General features: G+C 51.8%; 1 protein-coding gene across 1 annotated transcript in view; it reads left to right on the top strand.

The window, feature by feature from the left end:
- Positions 1-7: 7 nt before the first annotated feature.
- The window catches only part of RSPO4 (R-spondin 4), a 33,272-nt gene continuing 20,466 nt past the window's right edge, over positions 8-12,813 (top strand). Inside the window, exon 1 of the mRNA XM_005874797.1 lies at positions 8-86. Coding sequence (XP_005874859.1) covers positions 8-86 — 79 coding nt within the window. The remainder of the gene's footprint in view (positions 87-12,813) is intronic.

Raw genomic sequence — 12,813 nt, 5'->3', positions numbered from 1 at the left:
TGCCCAGATGCGGGTGCCACTCTGCCTGTTGCTGCTCGTCGCCCACGCCGTGGACATGCTCCCCCTGAACCGAAGGAGAAAGCAAGGTACGCAGGGCAGCCGGGCAGGGTGGCCAGGCGGGCACAGCAGGGCCCACGGGGGTGGCCCCTGGGACATCTACCCGGTGCCCTGGGCTATTGACTCCTCCAGGTAGGTGTCAATCCCACTTTACAGATGGGGAGACTGAGGCCCATGGCACCCGCTTCGCAAGCTGGACCCAGGAGGCGCTGGGAGGAGAGGAAGGGACGGGCAGGGCTTAGTGCCCCTGCTCCCTAGGGTAGCAGCAGTGCCAGGAGGAAGGAAGGTGGCTCTGCGCAGACAGGAAGCCTCGGGTGCAAGGCTGCAGGGCCCTGGGACTAGGGGACAGAGTTGGTGGCCTAGAAGGCATCCTAAACATCCGTGATAGGCCAGGAGGTGACACAAGGAGCTGTGGGCTGCCCAATCCCATCACCTACCTGACTCAAGGTGTCACTCCAAGAAGTCATCGATCTTCAGTGCCCCCCCCCCCGCTTGGGGGGAGGGCATGAGCTGCAGCTCAGGGAGACCTGAGACCTGCGTTTGGGTCTGTTTTTTCTGGGAATGACCTGGAATGCCCAGCCCCTCCAGGAGCCTCTGTTTTTTTCATCTTGACCTCCTGGGGCCACTAGGAAGATGACCCAGGGTTCAGACTATAACCCAGGGCACCAAACCAGGGGCCCTTGCACCCTCAGCTCAGGGTCCTATGCCACTGCCCCTGGCTGGGGGAGTCAGCATCCTCAAGAAGGGGGTGTGAGGCGGTCCCCACAGAACTGGAGTTGGCAGAGCCCGTGGGCACAGGAGGAACAAGTTTCCACCTACGCCAGGCAGCCCTTCAACCTCTGGGTGCCAAGCTGAGAATCGACAGTCGAATGCCCGCCACTGTGCCAAGGGTTTTCACATACGAAGGGAATCCCCACTACATCCTCACGACATAGCTGGATGCCAAGTCTCAGACAGGTTAAGTGACTTTGTAAGTGGTCCAGCAGGTGAATGGAAAACTGGTGGCTTCTTTCTTCCCAGGTGTGGTGTTAGGGCTGAGCAAGGCTACACGGGAATGAGAACCAGAGTCTGCCTTCTGGGGACTTCTAGTCCATTTGAGTGAACAGCCCTACATATGGGCACAGGAGTGGAGCAGGAAGCAGAAAGGGGCTGTGGGAGAGCCGGGAGGTAGGATCGGGTGGGGCAGGGAAAATGTGGCCCAAGGGCTCCAAGCCCTGGTGGGACGGGATAGAAGGACCCAGGGAATAGAGGTGGGTGGGCTTTCAGTAAGCCGGGGGGAAGGAAGGGGGAGGGACACTCCTCGGTGAAAGGCCCTGACATAGTGGTTAAGTGCATAGGCTCTGGAATCAGCCTGCCTGGGCTCAAACCCTCTCTTCCTCAGTTACTAGCTGAGTGACCTTGGGGAATTCACTTTGCCTCTAAGAGCCTTAGTTTACCCTTCTGGGGACCGTTTAGAGGATCTCTAAACTCTATCCGTTCTAGAAAAGACCAGAAAAACTTTCTCCTCATTGACTCCTCTATAAAATAAGAATAATCGTCTTAAGTGTGAGTAAGACTGAATGAGTTAATGGGTATGTCAAGTGCGTAGCCGAGTGCACCCGCTACTAGTGGGCACTTGTATTAGTCACTCTTGTTTCCTGTCCATGGTGTTCTTGGCTACTCACAACAGCCGAGCCGGGTTGCTCATTATCCGTATGAGGAACCGGAATCTCAGGGAGGGAAACTGGTTGTCCAAGGTTGCACAGCAGGTAAGCAGCAAAGCAGGCTGGCATCCCCAGGCCTCTGACAGGACACAGGTGCCTCCCTCCATGCTGTATTGGTCTTCCCTTCCCAGAGCTTCCGTTTCCCCATCAGAAGAAGAGCTGTTTTAAAAGATGTTTAAGATGTTTGTTTCTAAGTTCTAAAAAGACACACACACAGAGACACACACACATGCAAAGAAGAAAGGAGAACAATTCCATTCCCAGTTGCTCAGTGAGGAGGTCAGGCATGGCTGCCCGGTTTGGTGAGGGGCTCTCGGCACCCCTCCCCGTGGTAGTTGACCTATTGCATTTGGACGCATGCATGTCCACCCAGCCCAGCATCTTCAGAGAAAGGTGTGGCTTCACTCATCAGCCAGATGCGATAGAGACAGCTTTGGGTTTCAGTCCCACTCCAGACACCTTTGTGTGGGGTGACCTTGAGTAAGTGGATTGTCCCCTCTTCCCACCCACAGCCTTGGTTTCCCCATTGGTACTGGGGTGGGTGGGTGTTGGAGGGGGTGTAGGAAAACTCTTCCTGTAGCATCTTCTGCAACGTAGTCATAGGATCCCTGGTCAAACCAGTTTGGGAAATGCTGGGTTTAGTAGATTTATTGACTGCATGACTTACCAGAGCATTCATGGTGAAGAAGTGAGGATGGAGAGTGGGACCTTTCCCAAACTAATTACACCTCAGAGACCATTTTTTCATAAGACAGCTGTTTGGAAAATTCCATACGAGATTTCTGAGGGTCTTACTAGCGTTGACATTCTGGTCTAACTTTGGCAGGAGAATGTGTCCTAAAGACACCTGGGTATTGGCAGTGCTTCATTCACTCACTCATTCATCCATTCATTCATTCATTCATTTGGGTGTTCATTCAGCAAATGTTACAGGGAAGCGTCTGTGCCAGGCTCTGTGTTTGGAACCTCGAGGATGCCAAGGTGAACAGACCTGGGGCCTCCCCTTGAGGAGCTGCCAGTATGGAGGCATGCCCCTCCTCTGACCTGCCCCAGCCTCCCCTCCATGCCCAGTCCTTGGCCCCAGCCTTCGGCCTACTCTGTGAGATCAGGAGGAATGACTTTGACCAGCAGCTGCCCAGTCTGACCCATCACCCCCGGGGCCTGGCTCCCACAGACCTGGGCTTCCTCGGGCTTCAGCGTCACTGTTTCTTGATTGAACTTAATTTTTCTGTTTCTAAGACAAGAAAGAATGAAAGAACAGGCTTGAGAAAGGTTTTTGGATCTCATGTCTATTACAAAACAACATTTTGATTAATTAAATATAAATGAATCAGAACCAGATGGGGACATTTCTCTTAAAACACGCCGGGGCGTCCTGGCAATGGGACACTTGGACAAAGTGAGGGGGCTCTGGTCTGCACCCCCCACCCTGACACAGAGATTCATTAGGCAGCGAGGAGAAGACAGGCTGGGACGGACTTTCCCTGCCGTCCAAGGACGCTGGGGAGGGGCCTCGGTGGAGGCCAGAGTCCCCCACATTCTTATGGTGCTTTTCCATCCTTCTAGACCTGAGGCAGCAAGGGGCCAAGGGAGGAGCTCCGGAATTCTGACAGCCCTGGGTTCAAATCCTAAGGCTTCTCCTGCCCTAATGTGACATCTTGGACAGGCCACGTGCCTTCTCCGATCCAGGGCTTCACATCTGTGAAATGGGAACAATTGTACCCACCACCGTCCCAGAGGGAAGGTGCCCAAAGGCACACAGCAGGATGAATTCAACCACTTCCTCCTCCCACTACAGCAGAGTGGAATACCCCCAGACTGGGGGAGGTGAGACTCACGGGGGTTGACTATCACCTTTGCCTCGGCCCCTATGAGCCTCTTTTCCTTTGTTTGTAAAAGGACTGTGCCAGCGCCCCCTCCAAAGGCTTGTTAGGTGGACTGAATATAATAATAATTCTCTGTAAACAGGAAAGCCCTGTGGGCAGCCGGCAGGCAGCACTGCCCCGTGCATAGACAGAGAAGCTGAGACCCACAAACAGGTGCCCAAGGCCTGATGGGGGAGGACCCGGATTTCTCGTCTCCAGTTCAGGGCCTCGACTAGGCACAGAACAAGGTGCAGCCCCCTAAACGCTAGCGTCCAGGTGAAAGCAGGTGAAGATGCATGTCAGGGGCAGAGCTGGAGGGGAAACAGGACTCCTGGAGGGCAGAGTGGGGAGGGGTGATACCTGCATGGGGAGCCTTCAGGGAGTGGCACTGTGGGTCAGTAGAATGCTATCTTGGGCAAGTCCTTCTGCCCCTCCAGATCATGGTTTTCCTCATAACACAGGGGCTGGTTGAGAAAAGAGAAGCAGGATACTCAGCGTGGAGTAGGTGCTCAATAAGACAGGCCCTGCTCACCCGCCCTCCTCCTCTGAAGCCAGTTTTGAAGCCAAACTTGGGGCTCAAATGAGATGCTGTTTTCACCTCACATGGCTCTCATTCCCCAGGGAACCCACTTCCTCTTCAGTGGATGGGAGCCACCCAACCTCCACCCAGACTCAGAAGGAGGCCCTTGAGACTTAGTGAGGGCTGGCCACGTGCAGGAGCTGTGCCTGTGGGCCGTGAATCCTCCTATGGCTCTGCCATCTCTCAGACAAGGGAGCTGAGGCTCAGAAAGGGACAGTGACCTGTCTAGGAGGCTCCAAAGCCTGTGCATAGAAATAGAAGTGAATCCTGTTCGTGACTTGCCAAGGACTGCCCGGCAGAGGCATCTGAGAGGAGCCGCTCAGAGGGGTAGATTTAGGATTTTGTCAGGCAGGCATGGCAGCAGGGTAGGGGCTGGGGACTCTGGCAAGAGGAGAGAAGGTTGCATCTAGGTGGAAAGGGTCCAAGGAAGTGAAGGTCAGATTGCAGACAGGGCCAGACTCAGTCATGGATGGCCTCGGATGCCACTCGCCTGTCACCATAGTCACAAAGAAATATTAATTGAGCCCTTCCTCTGGGCCAGGCCCTTGACTAGGTGTTGACAAGGACAGCAGAGATGCGCTCTACTGTCTCTGCTGTCAGAGGCCCAGCATCTCCTTGAGATGCTAGGAACAGGTCCCTCGGAAGGATGACATGGACAGGATCCCGCTGCTCCTCACCCGGCCTTGGGAGGGGAGGCCGGTCGGTGGTGGTCCCATGCTCAGCTGAGGGGTCTGAGACTCCAAGACGGGACTTTGCTTGCTTTAGATGGCACATGGATTAGGTGACACTGTTCATTTTATTCCCCTCCCTGTTCTTATCTCTCAGTCCACTATTTATTCATCCATCTTTTTGTCCTTCCATCTAGTGAAAAAAAACTGAAGCTCACATTAATTAAAAGTTTTTCACACTGAGGTTTACAACCCAACAGCAGGTCAGGCAAATGCATTTAGCAAAGCACAGCCAGCATTTTTAATGAAATGGAGTGGAACAGAATAGAATAAAATAAAATATGTGGGGTCGGCAAGTATGTTTGTAGAGGGCCAGATACTTAATATTGTCAGCTCTGCAGCCATATGTGATCTGCCGCATTCTCTCCTTTGTTGTTGCGGTGGGGTTTTCTTACATTGCTTTAAAAATATGAAACCATTCTTAGCTTACAGGCCATACAGAAAACAAGCTGTAGGCCAGATTTGGCCCATGGGTAGAGTTTGCCAACCTCCTTTTTAGAAAATATTGGAGTGCATTGCACGTGTTAAGATGAATTATTATTTTGAAAATGTGATAGAGTTCTCATATACATGTGAATGTGTGTGCAAGTGATGAGTGTGCGTGCACATGTGTGGCAAGTGTGGGTGTGTGTGCACATGGGTGTTGGCATGTGTGAATGAGTGTGTGTGTGTATTCTGTGCACTGTGTGAACTTATATACAAGTGCAATTTCACCATTGTTAAAAAGCATGGGTCAGCCCAGCTGGTGTGGCTCAGTGATTGAGCGTCGACCCATGAACCAGGAGGTCACTGGTTTGATTCCTGGTCAGGGCACATGCCTGGGCTTGATCCCCAGTAGGGGGCATGCAGGAGGCAGCTGATCAATGATTTTCTCTCATCATTGAGGTTTCTATCCCTCTCTCCCTCTCCCTTCCTCTCTGAAATCAATAAAAACATATTTATTAAACACACACACACACACACACACAGAGGGGAACTGGCTTGTCCACAGTCATCTAGCACATGTGAGTGTGACCTGGGCTTTCCTGATTCCAGATCCACAGGAGCCAATCCTGCCTTTTCCAGAAAACCCATTCAATGCTGCTGTTCACCACCCTCTCATTTAGACAGCACTTTACAGTTAGCAGAACGGTTCAACCTTCATTTCCTCTCCGGAGTTCGGAGAAGGGTTATGAATAACGGAATGTTAGGGCTGAAAAAGCCAATTGAGACCTTTGAGACCAATGCTTGTAAAAATGGAACCTCCAGCCAAGGTCCCCAAGACGGGGGTGAAAGTGGGGGTTCAGGAGAGATCCGGTGAGGGTGGCTTGGGTTAGGTAGAGGAAGGCAGCTTGTCCCAGAGTTGGAAAGTCTGACTTAGAGCTTCTCAGAGCCTCAGCTTCCCTCCGTGTGACTTGGGCATGCCCTCTCTGCTCTGCCTTTCTCCCTGGTCTAAGGATAAAGGTCAGGTGAGCATATGGACCCACGAGGCCGTTCACAGCTTGAGGGCTGCCTGCAGAGGTTTCTTAATAACCAGAGGCCAATCTGGGGTCAGGAGCCGCATACGGGCCTCTAGAGTTACTGAGTGCCGCATCGGGTCTGTGGCCCAAAAGGGACCTGGCGGAGGCCTGGGCCAGACGCAGAGCCACCGTGGCCTCAGAGCCCCGGGCTGTGGACATTGTCAGGACACAGAGTGGCCCTGGGCTTGTTGGACACCCAGAAGCATGCTCCTCACCTGTAGATCTACACCCATATGTGTTCCTTAAAACATATCTTTTTTCTTTAAGAATACTTAATTTCCGGTGGCATGGAAGGTTTAGGAAAGTCTCTTTTGGATCTGGTTTTCTGGTTGAGCATTTACTCTGTGCCAGATGTTACCCGTATGGTTTTATTCAACAATGTCAGGCACTGTTCTAAGTCCTTTATACATATGAACCGATGATATTCTCCTAATAAACCTTTGAGGTGGGTACCATTATCCTTATTTTACAGATGACACTCAGAGGTTAAATAACTTGCCCAATGTCACACAGTCAAGTCCTGCCTGGTCCCAGACCCCAAGCTCCAACCCCTGAGCTCAGTAGCCTCCCAGCCTTAATTCATCCTCACAGCAACTTGTACGAGGACTGTTATCCACATCTTACAGAGAAGGAAACTGCCTTAAGAGAGAGGAGCATTACGTGGAGTCTATGAAATGGCCATTTTTGTTGGTAGAATACAGCCACATATTAGCAGTTTCTTATGGTTGAGTCCAACAGCTTGGCAAGTACATTTGGCAAAGCCAGAATGTAAACCTAGATAATTGATTCCAAAGCTTGGGTGCCTGGCCACCCTGCCAGGCCTTCTCCCAGTTCATCCACATCATAGCCCATGAGTTCGTTTGATCTTGTTCTTCTACAGACGAGGCCCTCCACGCTCAGAGAGGGCAATCAACTGGCCAAGGGCACACCGCCAGGGTGGGGAGAAGTTGGGATGTGCCCTCAGCTCTCCACTGCCAGAGCCTCCTTTCTTAGCCCCGTGCAGCAGTCAGCGCCACCTAGAACACACATGCCCTCGGCCCCATCCTGGGAGATTCCTCCAGATCCCACAGGGAAGGGTCTGATTGCCATGGATGGGCAAAGCTAACTCCTCTTGGGCACTGCTGCCTCAGGCCGGGCCACCACCGCCTGCAATGGAATGATTTCTTGCAGCAATGCCACATGATTCATAGGGCCCACTCTGTGGCCCGTGGTGGGGGCTCCCTTGTGCCATTGCGGGTGGGGGCTTCTGTTTCACCAGCTCAAAAGAAAGGCATTCCCCCAGCCTGGGGGACCCGACCGCATGGAGAAACCACTCCCTTTCGCCAGAAGCCTCCACTTTCCCTGAGTCCTGACAGCCGTGCCCACATCCGCAGGGTGGAGACCACGGAGGAGGAATGTCACAACTGCCCTTCCGGAGCCCGGGCTGGGTTTGGCACATGGGCACAGCTGTCTCCAGCAAGTCGCAGAGCGGAGGCTGGCAGGCTGGCACGAAGGCCGTGGGCTCTGCCGCTCACGACTGAGTGGCCTCGGGCCGGTCATCTCTCTCCTCTGTTCCTCTGTTGGCTAACGTGACCACGGGGCATGAAGTGCATTCCTTGCACGTAAGGAGTGCTCAGTGAGTGACCACGACGAGTGTCCAGAGCAGTCGTGGGGGGTGGGATGTGGGCTTGGCAGGCCTGGGCTCCGCTCCCAGCTCTGCTACTGCCATGCTTGGTGGAAATACTTCCCTCCTGCATCTCAGTGTCTCTACCAGTATAACAGAAACAATCTACATCATGTGGTTGTCTCAAAGACCACGATTCCGCATGTAACCCCCCTGGGAGCCAGCAGGTGCGCAATGAATGGTGGAAACAGTCATGATTCCGGGGAGCTTGGCCCTTTCCAGCGTTCAGAATGCTCCAGCCTGAGGTCAGATATGCCTCTGCCTCTATTTGAAAGTTCTCGGCAGACCCATTCATTGCAGGAAGGTTACTTTGAGGAGCCCAGATTCAGAGGATAGGGTGGTCCTCAGTGCTGTGTGTCTGCGGCATAGTGACTCACCCTCTCTGAGTTTCTGTTCACTCCGCTATGAAATCAGACCTCAGAGGACAAGCAAGGATGGAGGTGTGTGTGCGTGCGTGTGTGAATGTGTGTATGTGTGTGTGTGTGTGTGCATTTGTGTGTGTGTGTGGTGCTGGCACGTTACGAATGTTTGAATAATGTGATGGCTATTTGTGGAGGAAGCATGGTGGGGCCTGTCAGCCTACCCCCTGCCCACGGGCTGGAAAAACCCGGTCAGATGCTGCCTTGCAGACATGTTTTCTTCCTCCCCCTTCTTGCCCCGCTCTGGCAGGCATTGGAGTCCATCAGACTCCTTAATTCACAGCACATTATCAGCACCAGTCATGCAAGACCCTGCTTGCTTGCGTTTTCCTTTTTCTTTTTCAATTGTTACAAATTGCTGATTTTCTATTTTACATTTAACATTTGTTTCATTTTTAAAAATGTTTTATTTTTATTTTAACATTCTAATTTAATTTTAAAGTTTTTAATTTTAATGTAATTTATTTAAATTTACACTTTTAACTTTTTCTGTTTATTTGTTTTTCATTTTCTTTTATTCCCCTTACATTACATTTTTTTTATTTTACTTTTTAGTGTTTTTCATTTTAAAATTATTTTTGTATTTTTATTTTTCCCACTTTTTTATTGGGTTTCCTGGATTTTTAAAAATATGTTTCTTATTGTTGATAGCATTACAGATATCTCCCATTTTCCTCCCCTTTACACCCCTCCTCCCAGCCCCTACCTAATTTATAGGACTTCCTTTTATTACCTACATTAATGTCCGCAGTCGATTTGAACATGGGAGATATCTTTCTTCAGTCTGACACTTACCTCCTAACTTTGCGTGTCCTCTGGAGAATAGAAATCACGTATGATGATGCTGTTTATGTGGTCAAACCTCTTGAAGGAGAAGGGGTTTCTTCTGCCTCATGGTCTGGCCTTTTTGAGTTTACAAAACCCCCTATAGTATAGGACCTATAAGAAGGGCTCATAGGAGGGGCATGAGCCCTCAGTTCTCTGTCCTGGAGCAGACACCCGACCCCATGTTCAGGGACCACCTTCCCGGGAGCGATTCTTCGGTCACAGGTGCAGTAGCGCTCGGCCTTCCCGAGGACCCTGCTGGAAGTCCCAAGTGCAGGTGACACTTCCCTGTTCACCGTCGCCCGGGATGTCCTGAGCCTCTGCATTGCAGTCAGCACACACCTGTCGAGCACTTGCTGTCAGCCGGACCCTGTCTTCGGGGGCCCAGACTGGTGAGGAGGCAGTCCCAACCGAGCGAGTCCCAATGTAAGAGTAGGAGAGCGGTCAGTGGGAGCCCTGCCCCCGGACAGGGGAGGTTGGCTTGAAGTCCTCCCCAGAGCTGAGCATCCCTGGCCAACGGCAGACATTTCCCAGGGCTGCTTTGGCTCAATGGCTTCACTTTGTGGATCATCTTATTCTCCTGCATCAACAACACCCAAGAAAAAGAAAGAGGACGCTCAGGACATTTGTGCATAAAGCAGACTTGACCATTTTATTCCCCTTACATTACATTTTTTTTATTTTACTTTTTAGTGTTTTTCATTTTAAAATTATTTTTGTATTTTTATTTTTCCCACTTTTTTATTGGGTTTCCTGGATTTTTAAAAATATGTTTCTTATTGTTGATAGCATTACAGATATCTCCCATTTTCCTCCCCTATACCCCCTCCCAGCCCCTACCTAATTTATAGGACTTCCTTGTATTACCTACATTAATGTCCGCAGTCGATTTGAACATGGGAGATATCTTTCTTCAGTCTGACACTGACCTCTTAACTGTGCGTGTCCTCTGGAGAATAGAAATCACGTATGATGATGCTGTTTATGTGGTCAAACCTCTTGAAGGAGAAGGGGTTTCTTCTGCCTCATGGTCTGGCCTTTTTGAGTTTACAAAACCCCCTATAGTATAGGACCTATAAGAAGGGCTCATAGGAGGGGCATGAGCCCTCAGTTCTCTGTCCTGGAGCAGACACCCGACCCCATGTTCAGGGACCACCTTCCCGGGAGCGATTCTTCGGTCACAGGTGCAGTAGCGCTCGGCCTTCCCGAGGACCCTGCTGGAAGTCCCAAGTGCAGGTGACACTTCCCTGTTCACCGTCGCCCGGGATGTCCTGAGCCTCTGCATTGCAGTCAGCACACACCTGTCGAGCACTTGCTGTCAGCCGGACCCTGTCTTCGGGGGCCCAGACTGGTGAGGAGGCAGTCCCAACCGAGCGAGTCCCAATGTAAAAGTAGGAGAGCGGTCAGCGGGAGCCCTGCCCCGGGACAGGGGAGGTTGGCTTGAAGTCCTCCCCAGAGCTGAGCATCCCTGGCCAACAGCAGACATTTCCCAGGGCTGCTTTGGCTCAATGGCTTCACTTTGTGGATCATCTTATTCTCCTGCATCAACAACACCCAAGAAAAAGAAAGAGGACGCTCAGGACATTTGTGCATAAAGCAGACTTGACTGAAGGCCTGGGGAGAGCTGCTAAGGGCTCATCCCACAGGCGGACGGTTCCCGATGGACAGTGACTGTGCCGGTCCTACAGCTCCTCTCTCCTCCTGTCTGGGGTAACTCCTCTGCTTCTGTCTGTCCCCACAAACGGCTCGGGGCTCCTCTCTGATGGGCCTTGGGCCCTGAGAGATGTATGGCTTTCAATGGCATTTCCCTGCTTTTGGAGGGACACTGGGCAGGAGTCAGCAGGGAGGGGCTGATGGGCACAAGGGTGCAGTTAGGAGCTTGGGCTCAGGTTTGCCTCCCCCCTGACTCTTCGCTGTGAGTTCTTAGGTCAACGCTTCACCTTTCAGCCTCAGTTTTCTCATCCGTGAAATTGGGGGTCGGTGTAGCCCAGCTTTGTAGGGTTGTGCTGGGTGTGAGATGATTCCGCACGAGGACCTGAGTAGCATGGAGTCCTGCAGGTGGCAGCTGCTCAGCCAGCATCCGCCTGGTGCTGCCCGTTTGCAGTCCTGGTCCCTCTGAGGATCTGCCAGAACTCAGAGACCCGCATGTCCAGCCGCAGCGGCCCATCTCGGCTCCAGCTCTCAGTCTTGGTTTTAACTGGGCCAGAAGGACATGGCTTCCATTTTGCAGATGAGACCCACTGACGCCTCTACGCTCTGCATCTCGCTGCTGAGCAGGGCTGATTGGGAGCCTTGTCTGTGGTGGGGAAGGGATGACAACAGGAGAGCGTCACCTAGAACAGCAAGGCCCCAGCCACCCTGAGCCCCAGAGCAGGTGCAGCAACAGTATCACGGGCCTGGCCTCCCCAGTCAGGGGCCAAGGGCCAGGCTGTACACAAGGCCAGGTGGGAAGAACCAAAGGCACCCATTCCGAGACCAGGGTTCCAGCCTGCCCTCCAGTGGCCCGCTCTGTGGCTCTAAACAAGTGCTGGCCCCTCTCTGAGCCTCAGGCAAGGCACCGTCTCTCAAGTGGTATTACTGCCGATTTTTAACTTCAATAGACTCTGCCCAAATTCCTTTCTCAACGGGAGCACTGGATGCTGTCAGTCTTTTATATTTGCCTGTCTGGTAGGTCATAAGTAATCATTCATTCTTGTTTTAATCATCATTTTGAAAATTATTAGTGAGGTGGGACAGCTCTTCATGTGGTTACTGGCCCATTTGTCTTTTTTTCTTTGAATTAATAGCTTTGCCCATTTTCCCACCTTGAATTGTTCCTATTGTTCTTATTGATTTCTGGGAGCTCTTTGTATATGGAGGATGGTAATCCTTGGCCTAGTTTGTGTGTTATTGGCTTAATGATTAGATTGAGCACATAATAGAAGATTATAAACATGACATGTGTACTTTTTTTTTCTCAAATTCTCTATTACGTCTCTAAAACTCAATCCTTAATAAGTTTGGGCAGATCTCAGAGCTTCCTGGTACTAAAAAGCCCAGTCAAGTGCTACATTTTAAAATCACGTGTCTCATTCAAAGCCCTCTCCTTCCCCACCACTGACTCCAGGTATCTGCTCTGTGGGGAGATGTGTTCTGCTCCCTCTCTCTCTCTCTCTCCCTTGTGTGTTGGGAGCAGAAGAAAGGATGGGACAGGGACCGCTGTCCCTTACTTCTCCGATACTCCTGTGACCTCACATCTCTGAGCACAGAGAAAACTCAGGGCCCCACTATCAGCGAGCAGCAGGGGCAGGTCTAACTGTCCCTCTGCCTCCCCCCATGCCCTCCGTGTGTGGCAGGTGCCCTACTGTGGCATGGGGGCGACATGGACAGGAGCATGGGCTTGACCTCTTCTGACCTTTCTAGCTCCCTCACTGTGGTCTCCCCCCCCCCCCCACCCCCGCCTCTTTTGGGCTGGGGATCTGCAGTTTGGTTCAA

Source organism: Myotis brandtii, unplaced genomic scaffold, assembly GCF_000412655.1.
Source record: "Myotis brandtii unplaced genomic scaffold, ASM41265v1 scaffold450, whole genome shotgun sequence".
NCBI classification, from domain to species: Eukaryota; Metazoa; Chordata; class Mammalia; order Chiroptera; family Vespertilionidae; genus Myotis; species Myotis brandtii.
Note: the sequence above shows the minus strand (reverse complement) of the source record. Positions and strands in the feature narration are given on the sequence as shown.